Source organism: Anguilla rostrata, chromosome 9 (genome assembly GCF_018555375.3).
Source record: "Anguilla rostrata isolate EN2019 chromosome 9, ASM1855537v3, whole genome shotgun sequence".
Classification (NCBI taxonomy): Eukaryota; Metazoa; Chordata; class Actinopteri; order Anguilliformes; family Anguillidae; genus Anguilla; species Anguilla rostrata.
Window position 1 is genome coordinate 41,657,191 of NC_057941.1, and position 20,451 is coordinate 41,677,641.

At 46.7% G+C, this 20,451-nt stretch overlaps 1 protein-coding gene across 2 annotated transcripts in view; it reads left to right on the forward strand.

Moving 5' to 3' along the window:
* atp2a3 (ATPase sarcoplasmic/endoplasmic reticulum Ca2+ transporting 3) overlaps positions 1–20,451 on the forward strand; it is a 61,533-nt gene that overhangs the window by 31,627 nt on the left and 9,455 nt on the right. For both annotated transcript variants that reach the window (XM_064352197.1, XM_064352196.1), the window contains exons 6-13: positions 3,789–3,869; positions 5,321–5,406; positions 6,149–6,613; positions 14,076–14,164; positions 15,594–15,696; positions 17,348–17,479; positions 19,475–19,591; positions 19,825–20,043. In XM_064352197.1, the coding sequence (XP_064208267.1) occupies positions 3,789–3,869; positions 5,321–5,406; positions 6,149–6,613; positions 14,076–14,164; positions 15,594–15,696; positions 17,348–17,479; positions 19,475–19,591; positions 19,825–20,043 (1,292 nt within the window). The remainder of the gene's footprint in view (positions 1–3,788; positions 3,870–5,320; positions 5,407–6,148; positions 6,614–14,075; positions 14,165–15,593; positions 15,697–17,347; positions 17,480–19,474; positions 19,592–19,824; positions 20,044–20,451) is intronic.

A 20,451-nucleotide genomic window follows, 5' to 3' on the forward strand; every position in this document is an offset into this window, starting at 1 on the left:
AATTCTCCCGGATAATATATGATGCTCCTTCGGAATGTCCTCATTACTACCCAAGAAAACAAGGAAGAGATGCACAAGTTCTTTTAAAATACGACCTACAGTGTGTATGCATGTAGGTCCACGGAGAACAGGAATGTTGTTTTATGTATTTTTGGTGTTTCGGTTTTGTGTCCCACACCATTTCCGCCTGCAGCTGCAGATTTGGGTTTGCCCACCCCTGTGATGGTGCCGGACAGGGCTGGAGCACGTAGGTCTTCGTTTGCGATTTGATGTCCTCGTGCACATGCTGCCGGAGCCACCTGCTGTTTTTCACAGCCGTTGACATGGCACGCTTGTTATGGGAGCTACGATCGCCTCGTTGGGCACCATCACTGCCAGTGAGACCCAGATTGCCCCTTTGGCCAAAGGATCTGCTTAGTCAGCGCAGTGCTCGGCCCCATGGGAAATGTAGTCCTAAGTAAGCTGTGACTGTTGTAAAGTACAGGTGTCTTACAGATGTTCACTCGGTCACTGCACTCATTAATGGGTGATTTACTTGCACTAATGAGTGGAGTCAGTTGCCTAGTGTCTGTTGCAGTGAGATCACGGCATTTGAGCCACACTGCGAAAGAGCTGCTCTCTTCTCAGGTGACAGTGGGGCAGCTTAACATGACCGTGACCATGTGACTAGTAGAACTGTCTGTTGACCAGCAAAATCTGTCAACAGTGAGTCAACACCACCGTGCCAGGCCCACGACGATGCCCGATACCATTTCGGTGCAAGAGAGAGATTATCTTAGCAAGAGGCTAAGACAAACAGAATTTGTTCAACTCAGCGCTTACGCAAATTTCATTTGCAAGCCTGAGACCACCTCATCACTCCTCCACTGTACCAGATTTCAGAGCCACCCACCTTAAAATCGCAACCTGTTTTGACAGTGTTGGGCTGCAAGAGGACAACCTTTTTTCGGCGATGAGAAAAACCTGATAGTCCAACAGTGTCAGTAATGAGACTGAAATGAGATGAACTGTGGTCATCAGTGCGGATCCAGGCTTCACAAGCCAGATGGTCTGTCCCACTCAGCCTCGTGCATTGCAGATGCCCGATGATGTGCTGTCAACAGTGCCGCCTGTCTCCAGCCCAAAATCCCTTTAGTCACTCGTACTGGGACTGACTCGACAGCGCACGTCATGCAAACCATCCTTTTGCACACCCACATCCATCTGTGTGCAATTGAGCGTTTTGCTGTTGAATCGATGTGCCTGTTGTTTACTACGTTGGGAACACCGCTGGCTGTGGAGAAAGAGGGTGGTTAGACGCACCTCGTTTAGATGTCCGTTCCATCAGGCCCTGACTTGAACTGTGTGGGTTACATGACTCGGCAGCTTTACTTAATGTACCATGTGACAGCCCCTCCCCCCCCCCCCCCCCGTATTTCATAAACCATGGTAACCGTCATAGAATTTATCATGTTAAATAAAAGGTCAATGGATTGCATGCATTGCATGGATTGCATTATGTTAAATGAAATGTTAATGGATTCTTAAGGCATTTGTCCTTAACCTTGACAAACAAATACATGCCAGTATTAGTACATAGTTTAAGTACATTTTGTTGATTACTGGACATGCCAAACTATGTTTCTGGAAATAAAAACTAACGCTTGAATTTAAATTTGTTGTTGATTGAATCCAGGCCTCATTTTTGGATGACAATGCTAAAAAGGTTTCCTTTGATGGAAATGTGCAATGTAATTGTTTCATAAAGAATAGATTTCAACATCGCTGCAGATGCATTTGTCTGCCAGAAATCCAAGTGTATGGGGTATTATTATTTCTTTACAGACATTCTTTTTTCTGAATAGATTCACCTAACGTTGACTTAATGTGCATTTGCATCACCTGGCATGTGTGGAATTGCTCGCAGACAATCCAGCCAATCGGATATTAAGACATCATTTCCAGCTCCCATTACTCTGACCTATCACCACTCATATTAGCTGACTTCAACTAATTATCTCCTAAGTTTTTGCAAGTGCGAATGAAGCCTTCAAACCTATTAGTATTAGCGAGGGGCTGACGAGCATTTCGATAATAAAGTGAAGCAGCCTAATTGAATGGAATCTGTGTGTGTAAAAGGACACCGTGATTATTATATCAGCGATGGAAGCCCGGTGAAATTGGAGGACGGCCTGTTCTTCATCTGTTAAGCTTTCTTATCAGGTGGATAATGGGACCGTTGCTGGTAGTATCGGATATCTCCTGGTAATAAAGTAAAGAGTTGGTCTCAGATGCACAGTGCGTGTCCTGTTTATTCCATAGACATGCATATTTAACTAGACAGGAAAGCACGCCTTCAGCTAACCTAAGCTTGCGAAGTCCCGTAGGCCTGTGCTCGGTTGAGTGCATCATTCAGTGCAAAACGTGGAGGCACCCGTTAAAGTGAATGGGAAATACCAAGACTTTTGTAGACAAAATAAAAATGTCTCCGTTGGTTTTGAATCGCTATGTTTGAAATGAAAAGCAGATTGTAAAAATATGTGATAAAGTATGTACATTTTAATAAAGATTTTTCTCAAGACTTCTGGATCAGAACAACCATGACTTTGCAAACTGCTACACATAATGAAATTTATGATGTCTAGAAATTGACCAATGAGGTTTTCTTTGGTTCTTAAATCATCCTGGTTTTCTACATTGAATTCAATGGGCAGCAAGCTCTTCTGCCTTGAGGCTGTTTCCCATTACTCCCTAGGCTTCACAACCTGGCCCATAGAACGGTTCTGCGGCCTGCCCCCCCCCACCATCTCCAGTTTTTATGGACACTCTATGGTTTATTCTATTCTATTCACTCTACGGTATAGAGAAATGCATCATGGGAATGATCCGTGATGGCCCCCGTGCATACAATTGTTAAAGCGCCGTTGTGATGCAGCGGGGCTGTAAAACCCTCTGTGTATGTCTGCAGATTGTGAAACTTGACACTACATAGGAAAAACAGAGAAGATGGGGGCAGAACTGAGCAAAAGAGGAAGAGGGTAGAAAGTGTGACCTGCTACATTGCCATATTAAATGCATTTATGTGTTGCCTTGGGTAAAAGCATGTGGCAGATGACAAAATTCTAAATTGTTTTTAATACCTTTTTACATCTAGGTTTAAAATTTAATATTGAAAACTAGCCAGTTCACTTATGCTGGCAAATTTACGATAATGTTTATTAATGTGCATTGTTCCGGTAAAAATACATTTGTAAAATGAATTTTTTTTTTTTTAATTAGCTGTCTGAGAAAGAACGCTATGCACAAAGTTTTAAGGGTGCAGTTGAAAGAATGATCTCTCTTTAAATGCATTTGCTTTCATGGCATTGACCAAACAGTTGTTTACAGAGCAGAAAGTGAGGTGCTTATCGATTGCTGGACTCGCCACAAGTCTATCAGTGCAGTATTGAACCAGTTTTTGAGCCTACTTGCTGTTGCCTTTGAAGTAAAACAGCACCTTGAAAACTGTTTCCTTTGCTTAAGGCTTTGTTTGTGAGCAAGGGCTCAATATGTTGTAATTTAAGAAGTGGTTTCCTGGGGAACGCTGGGGTACATATCCAGATAAATGGTTGCCAGTGGCTTGCTTCCTCTTGATTGTGCAGTTGAACGTACCATATCATGCTAAATGCTCATTTTCTTTTAGGCCATAGATAATTAGTATTTGGTTCTTACAATGCTGTTTGTTTACTGAGGCATTTTCTCTTACAGCCAGATGTCAATCTCGCCTTTTTGCTCCTTTACAATACCCTGTTTCGCTTCTTTTTTAACAGTTGGTGACAAGGTTCCTGCTGATATTAGGATCACGTCCATAAAATCCACAACTCTACGGGTGGACCAGTCCATTCTGACAGGTAAATGGCGGGGAGGGGGGGGTGTGGGTCACGAAATCATCTCGTTCTCCTTTTTGCTTGTTGTTTTTCCCAAATGATACCTGTTTTCAGATGTTTAAGAGGTACCGTAATACACTGAAGGACACTGAAGTTCAGCATCGACTTTTGCCCCAAATCTGGCCATAAACAGCACTCTCATTGAGGTTTTCATTATTTGACTCGAAACAGCGGCACCAGGAAGTCTTGCCCTGCCCAGTTATTGTGCACCGTGTCAAGGGAAGGACACAGATTGCCACTCAGGCAGTTATCCTTTGCTGTCGGTGTGACATTTTGTGCGAGCACCAGGGTCCTTCTGTGGAACACATGCACTCCCATGCAATCAGATGGCAATCAAGACTGCCATTTATATAAGAGACTTACTTCCTCATTGGGAGGCAGATGGCGTACCGCGGCAAAGTTCATATTGCCTGACGTTGACTATCCGCCTCATCTATTAATGCGGATCTCGGTGGCTCCCACAGGCGCAAAATGACAGCTCATAATTAAGCTGCGGGTACCGAGGTTCAACAGGTGCTCCGAGTACAAAACGAACAGGAAGTCGGCCCTCTCTCCCTTTCGCCCGACCAGTCCATTAAATGCAGCGACCTTCCCCTCGTTTTGGCGCGTTGGCCGCTGTCCCTCTCTCCTGCCGCGACTCCCGTTTGCGGCGGCGTTGCTGGCCCCCGCCGCCGTCTCTCCCTGTGAATGCTGGGATAGCTGTGCCTTATCTGCCCAGCCTTCTGCTCTGTTTGCATTGACCTTGCGATCGGTGGGAACACGCGCTCTCTCTCCTGCCAGAAAGCCAATATTTCCCAGCCCTGGAGTGTTTTCTTTCACGTGGCTGTCCCGTCTGAATCGCTGCTGCAGGGTTGTGGGTGAAGGCTGTTCCGGCTTTATAATTCTCTGTTTGGGGGTATGGGCGCGATTAAATTCAGTCACCATTAAATGTGAAGTAAGAAAGACTGGGGCCTTAGAGGGCTATATTCTAAGCTCCCTGTAATCAGTGATGGGCCATTATGTCTACCCACAATGCTGGAACTGTAATAAAAAAAAAGTTATTAAAAATGATAATATGTAATCCGGTATCTCAATCTGAATGCATCTCCTCTGCATAACCAAATAATTTCTTGCTGTTTTATGATGCTTAATAAACGAAAAGACGAAAGCGCACTGTTGCTCAAGAAAGCAATTGTTTAAACCCTTAAAACATTCAAATGAAGAAGCACGTCCTCTTAAAAAGTGGTGAGGTTACGGCAGAATCGTTCTCATCGCGACCGCCTCCCAGATCTGTAAACACAGGGATCGATGGATCTTCCCGAAGTGCATTCACAGTCCTCATCTCCTCAGTCCACCTCAGTCTGTGGATTGGAATGCGGAACGAGGAGGGTTTAGCCGTGCAGTTGCATTACAGACCTGTTTCTTTCTGGCCACAGGGGAATCTGTGTCCGTCATCAAACACACAGACCCCGTTCCTGACCCCAGAGCTGTCAATCAAGACAAGAAAAACATGCTATTTTCGGTAAGAAAATCCCTTCCTTCCGCATTCATGAGGTCTTCTGTGTTTATGAAGATGACAAATGTTGACTGCAAAGTATGCAAGATAACCAACCGGGCCTAGATTTTAAAAAATCGTTAACTTTATGGTTTATACAAATATTTGAATGGCGTGTTGCAGAAGAACCATTCCTCTACCTTTCGGTCTCACTGCAATGCTCACACAAAGCACTACTCTGACAGCACATTGTAGAAATGGTTAAGTAAGCGTCAGGAGCCATTCATTTTGTTCTACCCAGTCTACTTAATTACACTGAATTGTGTTCGAGAACAGTAATTCTCAAAGTAGACGCATGGAATGTCATTAAACCTTTACCCCTGGTGCTTGATCTATGAGCTACCACTACATTTTTGCTATGTACTCATTTAGGCTTTAGTGATATTAAACTATTTATTAGATATTAGTGATAATCCAAGTAGGATTTATATTAGGTACTTATAGGCCGCTTATATCAGATTCTGCAACAGTTAATCATACAGTTATGAGCTCACACACACACACACACACACACACACAACATACCACACATGCTAAATCAGTGGCCATATAAAGACTTATTTCCATATGCTTTGTACAGCCAACCACACTCTTTCCCTGGGTTTTATGTTCTCAAATAATAAGCTTGCTGTAGTTCCAAACGCCCAGGCTGTTCGATGCTAGTCCTTTTCAGTTGACGTCACCGGCTTATTGCATCATCGCGTCACAGGGCACCAACATCGCCGCGGGCAAGGCCATCGGCGTGGTGGTGAGCACCGGCGTCGCCACGGAGATCGGAAAGATCCGGAACCAGATGGCGGGCACGGAGCAGGAGAAGACGCCGCTGCAGCAGAAGCTGGACGAGTTCGGGCAGCAGCTCTCCAAGGTGATCTCGCTCATCTGCGTGGCGGTGTGGGTCATCAACATCGGCCACTTCAACGACCCCGTCCACGGCGGCTCCTGGGTGCGCGGCGCCATCTACTACTTCAAGATCGCCGTGGCGCTGGCGGTGGCCGCCATCCCCGAGGGCCTGCCCGCCGTCATCACCACCTGCCTGGCGCTGGGCACGCGGCGCATGGCCAAGAAGAACGCCATCGTCCGCAGCCTGCCCTCCGTGGAGACGCTGGGCTGCACCTCCGTCATCTGCTCCGACAAGACGGGGACGCTCACCACCAACCAGATGTCCGTCTGCAGGGTGAGGCCTTTCGATTTCAGCCGCAGTTAAGCCAGCGATCCGGTCTGCCCTTTTTGCTGAATCCTGACCAGCTTATTGAGCATACGCTGCGGTTAAGTGGCCAAAAGCAGATTACATTTACTGGCCCATTCGTCCACTTCATTAGGATTTTAAATCTACTTTTCCACTTAAGACAGTGCATCACCAAACTGCATTTTTATTTCTTGCCAGTTTAAAGACTGCGCTTATTCACAGTGCAGAGATTGTGTTGTAAGTGACGGTGGCAGCCGTAGGCTGTTAGCCCATTTAACATTGCCCTGTAGCAGTCTTTACATGCATGCATGCACACGCGCAGGCGTGCACACACACACACACACACACACACGCATACACACACACACACACACACACACACACACACACACGCATACACACACACACACACACACACACACACACACACGCACACACACACACACACACACACACACACACACACACACACACACACACACACACACACGCATACACACACACACACACACACACACACACACACACTCAGACGTTTGAAGCAACATTGTCCCCTCACTTCCCCTTCAATACCTTGGAATTGTATGCCTGCTCAGACAGGAAGTTGCAGATCTTTGATAAAATAAGCATGTTTATCTTGGCTCTCTGTGCCTCTAAAACAGGATCCCAGAGCCAGCTTGGCACCCTGGCACACACATTTACCTATGTGAACTTTCCTGTGCCCGTTCTGAGCTCACGTATTTCACACACAGCTCTGCGTGCTATTGGCCTGCCTGTTCTGCTCTGGTCCTCTGTCATAAAAGCTGGCTGTTCACTCGCTGTGACTGGCATAAATGCCCCACTGGAAACCCTGGCCAAAAAAATAGAGATAAAAATGGATTGATTCATGTCAGGACGCGACTCAGTTTGATGGTCCAAGTGATCTTTTATGATCACAGCCTGACATCTATGCAACTTGTGCTTTCAAGAATGAGTGGAACACCATTTATCCCCTTTGCCCATTCGCATGAACGTGTCTTTGTGTACTCCTACAACTGCAGTTCTATGTAATCGCTGAGTCAGTGAGTGGGATTGCACTCAACCTGCCTGTAGCGACAGATAGACACGTTAGGAGTGGATATTTCGTGGGCAGGTGTCAGATGTCCATTATGACTCCACAAAGCCTGACTCCACAAAGTCATTAAGCATTGTTTTGTGAGATAACTATTCCTACTAATTATTGTCATTGCTTATTTGCTTGGCCCTTACCCAAGACAGCTTAAATGGCTTAGTGCTACATCATCATTAGTTAGAAGTCCAGTTTCTCAACCGCTCTGTCACACTTCCCATGGTAAAAAGTCTTTGACTACATGCTAAGAATTTAAAATTCATCTCTGTGGGGGGCCACTGGTGTTGTTTGTCTTGGGAGTGTCCAGCTTCATGGTCATCGTTCATTTTCCAACATTTAATGACTTTTTACAGAAAACTTGACATTAATTATTAATTATTATAATATATTATAACTCATCCAAAAATACATTAATAGCCGACCACTAATAATCTTTCAGAGAATAGCCCCAGGGGTTTAAAGCTAAATCAGAACATAAATAGTTAGTGGAACAGTACTTGGATGGTTTCAAAGAGTGGCTGAAGTGTATATTTTTTAAAAATGTGTTTTGATATTTTAACGTTTCTTATTGTTCTGTTCTTATTTTGTAATATGTGGACATGCCTTGCCGAAGGGCTGTTGTCCTCACTCGTGCAGCCAACCTCTAACAGAGACTGTGGCTTCCATGACAACCTGCAGGCAGCGATGTGTGCAGTAGGATTATCAGAACGATGCCTACAGGGCTAGCACGTGGCTCTCTGTTGCCTGAATGGCTGTGTAATGAATTTCTTCATCACTGATAATGCAGTATCCATTACTGCCATCTGTTAGTATGTCTCTGGCCTCATGGCCTATTGGTAAGGGCAGGAAACTTCATTTTGTCAGTTAATTTATTATTTTTTAGTGAAAAAAATCTAATTTCATTACCTAAACGCAGGTATTGAGACAGTAGCCTACAGGGATGATTTGCATGACCTGCAGATTTGTAATTGTCTATGCATTTGTAAACTGTGAATTTTGTGATTGAGCTAGCAACAGTTATGTTATTATATTATTTTGTAGATATAAGTATGCGTGTGGTCTGTGTGTAGATTTTATTGATGCTCTCATAATTCTTTATGCCTTTCCTTTTGCCCTCTACATCTCCCCCTCAAGAGGCCTCTCTGTCTCTTCCCAGGCCGTCATAACAGATAAAATTAGGTTTTCACTAAAAGATTACCTGTTACAAACAGTATATTCACATATGGATTGTTCCATATAAATTGGGAAAGGGCATAAATTGTATGCTTCTCTGTATGTATGTGTGTCCATATACATATACGTGTGTGTGTGTGTGTGTGTGTGTGTGTGTGTGTGTGTGTGAGTGTGAGTGTGTATAAGAAAGATAGTAGTAGTAGGAACAGGCAGGAAACGGGGGAGCGTTTTGGCCTTCTTCCGATAAAGGGGATACTTTGCCCACAGGCAGCGGTTCAGCGGTTGCTATCTTATCCCAGCCAGCCAGCGAAAGCGGCATCAGGCAGTCCGGTGACGCGGGCGTCGGGCCTGTCGGGCGGGGGGGGAGGGGGGTTTAGTAAATGTTTAACTGCTGGGAGTTCCCTCCTGGTGACATGTTTAATCTGGCTGCGTTAATGTCGGCCGACAGCAGGAGAGCCGGAGCGCGCCCCCCGGGAGCTATTTATAGCCCGCGCCCATGCTAGCCCTGCTCGGCTGCGTCAGCTCTCCTGGCCCCCTCTCCGTGACCGACGGAGACGCGCGGGGGGGGGGTTTCCCTCATTGATAACGGACCCTGCGTGTTGCCCTCCGCAGGCGCACGTGACACAAAATGGCTTCTCGTTGGCCGGTTGCAGTGCGGCAGTCACGGACGCAGAACACGGTTTTAGCGTTTAAAGTCGTCTGTTGTACTTCCCTGGAGAGAGACGTGGCTCGCCAATCAAAGAAGGACACTTTTGTTTTCTGTGTGCCCTTGTGAAAAAGAGGCTACACTCAGAAAGGGTCCGAAGTACTGTAGGTGAATGGGCTTCGCTGCTGTTGCCACACGTAGCCACAAAGCATGCTGGTTTTTGCTGATTTTCTGAACTCAAAAGAAACAGCATTTGTAGAGGAAATTCCTGTTTTCTGAAACATTACATGTAGCCTGTAGGTTTTTCCAAACGGCTGAACTCAGGTTGAACTGCGGTAGTGTTCATCCATAAAGTCATTTACTTCTCTCTGTTTTGTCTTCCCAAGGGCAGATTATTTTTTTTTCATTTCTTTATTGTTCATTTTTTCATTTCCTCAAGTGTCAAGTACAAAGGCATGAAAGAGATGCCTGCATTTTATTGGTTATTTTCTTCATTCTACTTCTGTTTCGTATGTATGCTTGCTTGTTTCGTTTTGGCACAGTGCAGTTAGAGTTCAGCACTTTGCTTCCCAATGTTCGGTAAAACTGTACGGCGGAGCTGTCTTTCGCTGGAGTTGAAGAGGGTGCAGTCTGTGCCGCCTCCATCCGCAGAAACGGGATGGAGTTCAAACACGGTTCCTCTGTCACATTCTGCTCGGTACAGAACTCTGATGACCAGAAACGGTGACATGCGCAGTAAATTCCGCGCAAAAGGCTTGACGAACGTTTCGCCGGGATGTCATGTGGTGTCACTGACGAAAGCCATTTCTTCCGAGACAGATTCTGTGGGATTGAGTCTGGAGTCTCCTTTGTAATAGCTCTTTTTTTCCCATTCAAACCCCCCCAGAGTCTGTCTTTCTGCGGTTACCCCCAAGTTGTGTAAAAGGAATACTGGTTTCCCACTTTTATTGCGCTGGAAGGCTTGCTCTGTATTTCATGCTGCTACGGATACCGTTATGATGGTGACTGGAAAGTATACTGTAGTCCAATTACTGCTGCCCCAACTTGGGGAGCATGCAGTCCCACAACATTACTCATAGACAAGTCTAAAATAAATAAGTAATTAAATAAATAAATAAATAAATAAATAAATAAATAAAGCGTTGGAACATCTCTAAAATGGTGCATGGACCTGTCTCCATGGCAACCCAGAACAACATGGCTTTGATAGAGGGAGCTTGTGTCGTGGCTTTCGAGAACTGAAAAACAAATACAAATAAGGACGGTAATGAAATGCTAGTGAAAGACTTGGCTCCTGGCAAAGTTTTACTCCTGTCTTTCAGCCTGGAGGTTCTGAATCCTGTAATGCAGAATATGGCAACTGCTGACCTTAAGAAATAGAACTTACTGGAATTACAGAATTAAATAAAGCAGAAGACCACCCACTGCTCAGTCAGATGTGTGTAGACAGGGCCCAACTTGGATACGGCAGTAGAATCTATGTTGTTGCCAAGGTTTTATTTGCCCTGTTTCGTAAAATTGCCCAATCAGTCGATATCTTTGCGGTTGTCTGCTTCTCAGTGAGAGAACACCTTATACCGTGTTTTTCAGTGTCGTTTGCTTTTGGTTAGAGCATGAGTCACAGACCTGCTCAACAGTCTCAGGGACTAACTGAAAACTACATTTGATTGTGGATCGATGTGTGTTTTTTAACGTGCCGCATTTTTCCAGATAAGCCGTGAGAACTCGGGGCGGAACGTTCCGGGTTTGGAATGCTTTGTGTCGCGCGACACTGACCATGTCATTTTCTTGTCGGGGGTATTCCCTCAGCAGGGAATTCTGAATGTTTTCGGGAAATGGCGCCTTCGCTGAGTAGATGCAATCGCGTCAACCCCACCCCCTCCCCCCCCCTTCCCCCCTCCATGTTTGTCCCTTTAGGCCATTCATCCTTGAAGAACATTTTGTCTTTTCCCACATGGTCATTGCACTGCAGCGTGTGACTGCTGGCGGGTCACGAACGGGTCCCGCGTTTTATTTCGTTTCTTCCCCGCGCCCTGATAAGAGGGGCGCTTCTTTTTCTCCCCGCCAGCCGAACGGGGAAGCCGCCATCCGCCATCCGTCCCGTAGTTATTCGTGGGACCGCCTTCGTCCCCGAGGAGCTGGCCGGAGGATCGCCCTCCGATTTTCATCTCCCTGTGAACCCCGGCTGGGGTTCGTTAGTCGGGGTGGGGGGGCAGGGGTGAAATCGGCCCCGTAAGCCCCCCCCGAACGTTCCCCTGGCGCTGCGGCGGGGGATCGCGATGGCCCGAGAGGAGGCGGCTGAAAGGCCACGTTGTTATTTTGTCCCCGCTGGTAATCTCTTCCGCCGGCGATGGAGCCTGTCCTTCCTCAGCCGCTCTGACCTCAGCGCTGTATAGCACGATAGCGCTAACGTTCCCTGCCAATCAAACAATCAGCGTGCTGGAACTGCGGCAAATACAGTGTACGTATGCTCCTGTGTTTGTGTTCATGCCCATACGTGTGTATTTGTGTGTTGCCCCTTATATGTATACTTTTTAAATATAGTATATATATAAATACATACTGTATTTATATATAGACACAGTATATTGGAAATTTCTGTCACGTACTTAAAGGGAATATTTAGGAGTTAATACTTACATTTTCCTTTTGTGTTACTTGGATTTGATAGCACAGGACTATGGCAATTTGGCTGATTAGAAAGCTGCCTAATGTATGCAGTACAGCACAGATTTTTGGGAAGCATTTTCTTTTGGAGTGACACTTTATTTGTGTTTGATTGTGTCCCCAGTGGCATTATGGGATTTAGAGGCCATTTAGCAACAGGCAAATTGGATTTGCTCACACTGCGTCTGACCAGCTAGCTGGTCGCCTGGCAGACGTGGTGCGGAGGAAACTGTGTGCCCGGGGGAGTAGGAGATTACCTAGCGTAGCACCTCCAGTGCAAGTCTACAGAGGAAAAGAGCGGCTTTTTTCCATGGAGTCAGGTCCTCAAATCTAGATTGGCTCTGTCTTTCATAACAGTTTCTCACGCTCCTATTACAGAAGTTCAATAACTTTTTTTCAAAACTGGAATGTGTTCTGAACGACCTTCTCTCCAATCCTTCATGCTCACGGTTCAGTCCTTGGCGAACAGCGGCACTTGAAGGTCTGAAATGGCCAGGCCTCATAATGCGATCCGCGCTCTGAAATGAATTAACAGTCTATCGGATTCCACCAACCAGGGCCCCCTGGTGTCATTACCCGTAAAGCCAAGACGGTGGAGTGGATATAACTGAATGAATTTCTAATTATTCTTGCCGAGTTCTCTGTAATGGAAATCGATACCTGAGTAGCTCAGAGAGGAGAAATCTCCACGAGCAAGGTGAGCATATCGGCACCTCTCTCATAGCTCCCGGCACGGTGTTTAGCCACGATTTCTCTTCCTGACGCTTCGGTGGCTTCTGATTGTGCCCGCGGCTCCACCGCCCCTCCGCCTTCTACCTGAACACCCCCAACCCCCCCCCCCCAACCCACCCTAACCCCGAGATCACCATGAGATTTTTAACAAGATCCTAGTTGCCTCAGTACCCACCATCCAGACGTGTTGTTGACAGCCGTCCGCTTTTCAGCCCCCCCCCCCCCCCCCTCCTCCCTGGATAGAAATCAGAGGAAACAAACCCGGCAGTGTTTGAGGACAGGCCCTTCAGCTCTGGCACTGCGAGCCGCGGTCGGTTTGTGCTGGGTCAGTAAAACAGAGGAACTCCCAGATGCTTACTGGAAAAAGGAAAAAAAAAAAAAAAAAGAGAAAAGCTTTGCTGAGTGACATCAGGCGGCGCCTGATTGGCTGCTTCTGAAGGGAAACCCCTCTGCTGGGCAGGGCCATGCCAAATGATAATGTGCTCTCTCCCCACCCCCCTCCTTCTCTTCGCCCTGTGTTGTTAACCCCGCGGTCTGGCAGCGCAGTGACGCGTTTCCACTCCCCCCTCCGCGCCCGGCCCGCGCAGCGTGGAGCGCGCGGTCCGTGGGTCGCCGGGGGTCACGCTGACGACAGACCTCATTGTACCTGCTGTTTGTTTTTGGCACCGTTTCCTTGCTTTCGTTAATGTGCGCAGCCACGCTCCCGGCCTTAAAAGGCATGATAATAAAGGGCTTTCTGCTGAATGAATTTGAGCCGGGCTGAGCTGGTATGGAAATATCTATGGTTTAGAGGTCACACATACAGCTTGGATTGAGTATGTAAACTACAAATACAGCTGAGATTGAGTATATAAAATAATAATAATAATTATTATTATTATTATTTTTTTAATTTCTGTATTATTATTATTATTATTATTATTATTATGGCTATGTAAAAACGGAATAATGTAAATGTAAATATGAATATATGATATGCAAAATGTAAATGTAAGTTGCTGCAAGTATGTGAAAATAAAATTTTGTGGTGTAATGCAGTGGTTGTCAAAAAGTAATTCGGGAGCTACGCTGTTTATTGGCTGGACCACGCTCCTGATGTTGTCGTCGGTTTTCTCTTTTTCCAGATGTTCGTGGTGGACAAGGCGGATGAGTCCAACTGCTCAGTGCATGAGTTCTCCATCACTGGATCCACCTATGCCCCTGAGGGACAAGTGTGAGTACCCCATCCAGTTTTAATAGAAACCCGGCCCGTGAGGTGTTTAATGACACAGTCCCCTAATTGGATATTTAACAGCCTAATCTCTCCCCTGACCCCTCCACAAGTGCCCTTGCATCGGTCAGAAACCCCGGACAAGGAACCGCATATGCATTGTGGGACTTTCTCAAAAGCAGCGGAAAGACCGCAGTTCATGTCCAGTCTGCGTGGGCCGCCATTTTCTTTTCTTTTTTTTGTGTTCTTCACTTTGGATCTGGCTCTTTGGTGTTCAGTTTCATTAGGTATCCAAAGACTTCCCCATAGCTGCCTGTTACTGAAGATCCTTATATAACATTCAGAGAGAAAACCTATGCGAACACTTTGATCCTTTATAAAAATGCATTCAGTGATAAATTATTAGTTTTCTTGAACAGAGGTTATTTTTTTCTTCCTCAGTTTGAAAGAACACCTGAACCACAGCATTGTTGCATTAAGTAACGTTTTCTCTGTGTCTAAATAATTCCAGTGTTTTTGTTTTTTTAAGATATTGAGCCCCATTCATCCATTATTGAAGGAGAATCTCATGTAGCACTAGCCATGGATTTTTTTTGTTTTCTTATTCAAATAACATTTCCACATTAACTTTAATAATACCCAGACACAGATGATGGGCATCAATAAATGAACGTGACAACCCTGGAGAAGCATCAGATAATTTAATTGAACTGCACCACACTGGGTTGAATAGTTAGATTCATTATAAGCCTCCTGCTGGTCATGAGTGTGTCCACTTTTCATAAATGCAGAATGAGAAGATCAACACTATCTTGCCTTGTTTAGAGCATGCACGTAGCATCCAAATTGCAAAATAATAGCTTGGTAACGAATACCGAGTGTTGGATGCAAAGAGCCTTTCATTTGCTGCTCCATTGATAAATATTTGTGTAAGCAGGCTGCTGCAAAATTTGGGTCATTATAGAATAGTGAAGCCAGAGTTACTCAGAGGATAATAATGCTTCACTTACTGACAGTGAAATATTATCCAGCATAAATGCAGGTTCTGTCAAACTCGGAATGTTCAGATCATCAGAGGTTTGGTACGCTACATGCTTGCAGTGATGATTAAAGAATGACTTCTGAAAATATTTTGGGCTATAAATAGAGGCATGGACAGTCTTGCTGTGAAGTATGTGCCAATCATGTCTTTCCAGTCTTTCACATGATCTGTCACAGGCAGGCTTTCAAGTGGGAATGTGGGTACATCAAACAGTACCTAAAAGGCATCGCTGAATTTCTTTCTTGGTATAATGAGTCCAGTTGTGGCAATATCATTGAAAAAGCTGTGTGTGTTTGTGGCTGTTTGCTTGGCTTTCTCTTTCGTTATGGTTGCCAAAGCAACCCGTTCTGCCACCTTGTGGTGTCACTGATCCGGGCTGTGATCTCTCAGTCTTAAAGGAGATCGGCCTGTTCAGTCTGGGGATTTCGATGGCCTGATAGAGCTGGCCACCATCTGTGCCATGTGCAACGACTCCTCCCTGGACTACAACGAGGTGAGGTCCCCACTCTCCTGGCTCACACCCTCTCCAGTGTGAGTGAGTAAGTGAGTGAGTGAGTGAGAGAGTGAGAGAGTGAGAGAGTGAGAGAGTGAGAGAGTGAGAGAGTGAGAGGGTGAGAGGGTGAGAGGGTGAGAGGGTGAGAGAGTGAGAGAGTGAGCGGAAGTGTGAGTATGACCGTATGAGAGCGAGCGAGCGAGTGAGCGAGAGGAAGTGTGAGTATGACAGTATGAGAGCGAGCGAGTGAGTGAGTGAGTGAGTGAGTGTGAGTGAATGTGCAGAAGTTTTTAGCTGAAAGGAATTGAATTTATTATAGTGTCATGCATCTAGTGGTGCCCAGCCCATAAGAGCCCATTATAAAAGCAATTTGTAGTGACAGTGCCCTGATGTTAACACTAGGGGGCATAAACCGCAGTAATGATGAAGTCTCCCTGAGTACGCAGTGCCCCGGAGCAGCGTCTGCTCTGCCAGTCCTTGTTCAGTTTATTTATCGTCTTCCCTTTGCTCCCTCCGCTCTGCCGACAGCGGCTTGACGTCGTTTCATCCTCGTCCCTTTTGTCAGCGTTTTTTTTTTTTTGTGCAGGGCGGGCCGGTTCTGTCGCGGTGTTCTCTAGGGGCGCGTCCCTGTTTCGGTGCACTCCGCGTCCCTGCCTGCAGTCAAATGGGTCGCCCCGCTGTGTTTGCGCTGGGAGGCGCCCCTGGCAAGCCCGGCTGATCGGGTGGCTTTGTGGCTGGCACCGCAGGCGGAGGGCGCGGGCGCACCCGCGCGGCCTCTCTCTCTCCACAGAGCGCGCAGACCTTCGCGCGTCTGCCACATTGTAGCAGGCGGCGCTGTCAGGAAATGCGCGGTGAAAGAGTCGGGTAGACGCCGTCTGTCTTCTCCTAGACTGCGGCCCCATTAAGCTGTGTGTCTGCGAGCGGATAAATCCGACGGAGAACTGTCATGTATCCCCGCCTGTTAGAAAAATGAATCGGGGGTTGGTATGCAAAGCGGCTCTTCACTCAGATAAAACACTGCACTGTTTACAAGGAGGGCTGAGCCACTGAAAGCTGCCAGTCTGTGTGTGGAGAAACACACACATACACACACATACACACGCATGCACGCATGCACGCACGCACACACACTCACACACACATACAGACACGCACATGCACACACACACACACACACACAAATCCAGACACACACATGCACGCACGCACACATACACTCGCACACACATACGCACATGCACAAACACATGCACACATGCACGTACACATGCACATACACACATGCATGCACACACGCACAAACGCACACACACGTGCACGTACACGCACACATACACACACACACATACCCAGAGAGAGAGAGAGAGAATAGTTTCATGATTTTGTTCTCCCTGTTACAGACCTGAAGACCCTTTTATAAGAAAAGAAAAAAGAAATGGCTGTTGCAACATGTACTGTAGATTCGTTTAATTTGCTCACGAAAAGCAAAAGTGGCTGGGTGCTGTAGAAATATCTACCTACACATTTCTCCTGGCAGCTCTTGTCTGTGCCAGACTACCTCCTCAAATCTGCCTGTGTGAGAAGACCAGGGATTGTAAGGGCCGTTAGCCGCGGTCGACGTTGTTCACTTTGTGCGTTCCTGGTGCCGCAGGCCAAGGGCGTGTACGAGAAGGTCGGGGAGGCCACGGAGACCGCGCTGACCACCCTGGTGGAGAAGATGAACGTGTTCAAGACGGACGTCTCAGGGCTGAGCAAGGTGGAGCGGGCCGGCGCGTGCAACTCGGTAAGTGTCAGGCCCTCAGTGTGAGCCGCGGCCGTGGAGCGTCGTGTGAGAGCCCTGATAGGGTTCACAGCACCGCAGTCCCGTTTGTCATTAGCAGCAAATTACCTACCGGTGCTAGAGTATTCTGCATCTGATATTAGCCTAGTTGAATATACATCATACTGTCAGGCTTATACTCCGAAAACCATTTTCTTTTTTAAGCTTTTTTGTTTGTGTGTTTGTTTGTTATGAGTTTCAGAAATGGACAGTGAGGTGCTAATAGGTTTGAGAGTGTTAGGAATAGTCCTGTTACATTATGAGTCTTAGAGACATGGATCCTGAGGGGCCGGTGGGGTTTATGTGCCAGGGGGTCATGCCCGAAACTTTGGAAAATCATCAACCCCGCCCCCCCCCCCCCCATTTAATTTGACTGGGTTGGATTAGCATTACAGCCTGTATCTATTCAGTGACATTGCAGCACGCCACGCTCTTCAGAGACAGAGACGGACGGGTCTGGCGCTGAGTCTGCTCTGCTCAGGAACAACCGATAAGCTGCAAGTTCTCCGGCGAGCTCTGGACACGGCCGCTGGCATTCCTATCAGTTTAATTACCGGTTAAAAGCCCCTCCGGTGACATGAACTTTAGGAAGAAATAATATTTAGACAAGAATAAGTTTATGAAGTGGTCAGCTAAACATTCACGTCAGTAGCAGGCTTTCAACAAGAAAAAAAAAACGACTTGGCTTTCGTTTTAACACACTCGACCGTGAACCTTCCTGCGTAAGCGAGTAAAAAGAACGTTTAGCCTTTTTTCCTTGCGGTTCGTTGAGAGACTCTCTGGTTCTCTTTTGTCTCGCGATCGGAAGGGCCAGGCATCTGGCTTAATAAGGCCTTGCGCCATCTGATCTGAGCATCTGTCAAGTGCCTTGTGTGCAGACTCTCATCATCCGCTACCGTCAAACATGTCTGGGTTATAACCTAGTGGAGATGTTGTTTACAAGGAGCTTGACTGGAAACGTTACCGTTTGGCAAACGGGAGCTGTTACAAGGGTGACACCTAGTGGCCTGTTGAGGAAATGCATGAAATGTTGTGATATACGTCTCTTCCGAGCATAACCAGGAAAATCAATTTTCAATTCAAACAAGGTTTTGAAAGTAAATTAGCCTACATAAATATCACCACCAGTTGCTTTTCGTTAATATGTGAGCTCAATCATCCTTTGTGTATAAAAACATGAAGTCTGTGTTTGTGCGCATGTGCATGTCTGGTTAGTAACTGGTCATTTAATGTAAAGTTTAATAAATTATGAAGTATGCAGAGAATTTGGTTATTATTTGAAAATGTTAGCACATATTACATTTATGCCACAAATTGCAGGGTTGCTACTGTGAAATTAGAACAATATAAAATGTCTATCTAACATGTTGTGATTCACAACAATTTTTTATTATAATATACGTTGTTAACTGACAATCCGGGCCAATTCTTAACATACGAAAGATCATTCAGTAGAGATCTGTCCCATGTGTTCTGGGTACTTTCAGCAGTATTTCTGTGTCTAGGATGAGCCAGCTGTGAATATTTTGTCTATGACCATGGCCTCTCATGAATATTCATAATGAGCTACCAAATCAGAGCACTTTTTGCATTAACAATGCCATTGACAGGAAGTTCTACGTTAGGCATGCTGAGCTGTCTCTCGGTATCCGTGGCGATACAGTCCAGTTTGAGCAGGAGGCTTCCAGTCTCTGTAGACTGAACGTGCCTTTGAGGTCCTGACTGGCACCCGGTTCTGGCCTGCCGTCCGTTTGCTCCAGGCTAGGCTGGGGAGTGATGCCTGTTCGCCAGGGCCCTGTCAGAGCCATCGGCATCACCGGGCAGAGGATTAACGGCAGACTTCTCGCCGGCCACCTGTGCCTGACAGGTGGCCGGAACCCGGCCAGTAAACAAAGCCAGAGCCAGAGCCCGTGCTTCTAACAGACCCCCCCCCTCTCCCCTCCCCCCCTCTCCCCGCAGGTCATCAAGCAGCTGATGAAGAAAGAGTTCACCCTCGAATTCTCTCGCGACCGCAAGTCCATGTCCGTGTACTGCACTCCCACCAAGCCAGGCTCCCAGAGCAAGATGTTCGTCAAGGTACCTGCAAAACTGTGCTTTCAATGTTAAGCCCTCAATATTCGTTCACCTTCCTCTCATCGTTTGCCAAGACCGAAGCGTTCTATTTTGTGGCCAGCTCGTAATGGACGGAATCATTGACTCTGAATTTCCCCCGAAGCGCGGGCCAGATTCGAAAAGCGTGTCGGAGGTGGGGACGGGGGTGCCTTTTCGGGGTAGGCTTTGATTTGGGGGGCCACGTTCCTCCCCTGCAGGGTGCCCCGGAGAGCGTCATCGAGCGCTGCCAGTACCTGCGGGTGGGCACCGGCAAAGTCCCGCTCACCGCCCCTCTGAGGGAGCAGCTGATGAGCCTGATCAAGGACTGGGGGACGGGCCGGGACACCCTCCGCTGCCTGGCGCTCGCCACCCGCGACAACCCGCCCAGGAGGGAGGGCATGGACCTGGAGAACGCCACCAAGTTCTCCGAGTATGAGGTCAGATGAGTATGAGCCCTGGCCAGGGCCTGTCAGCTAGTCATAGAGGGAGGGGGTTCAGCGTGGACTGGGACTTGATTTGAAATGACCTGCCCCGAAAGATGGGGCTGTACAGCTTACAGGCTACACCCCCTGCTCTGCTGAATCTATACTGATAATGTATACTGTGTACTGAAAATATAGAAATATATCGTGAGTATGTTAAATATTTGGAAGATATTCTATGTTCATGGTTACATTTGTTATTATTACATTATTATTAATTAGCGCATTATTTGTTTATTATGGATTCTCTAAAGTGTGAAGCGTGTGCTGAACTTTACCTGTACAGTTATTAATGATTGAATGACTTAGCTTTTGGCTCCTACAGGCAGGGCCATAATTATCTGACATCGTGACAATGTTTGT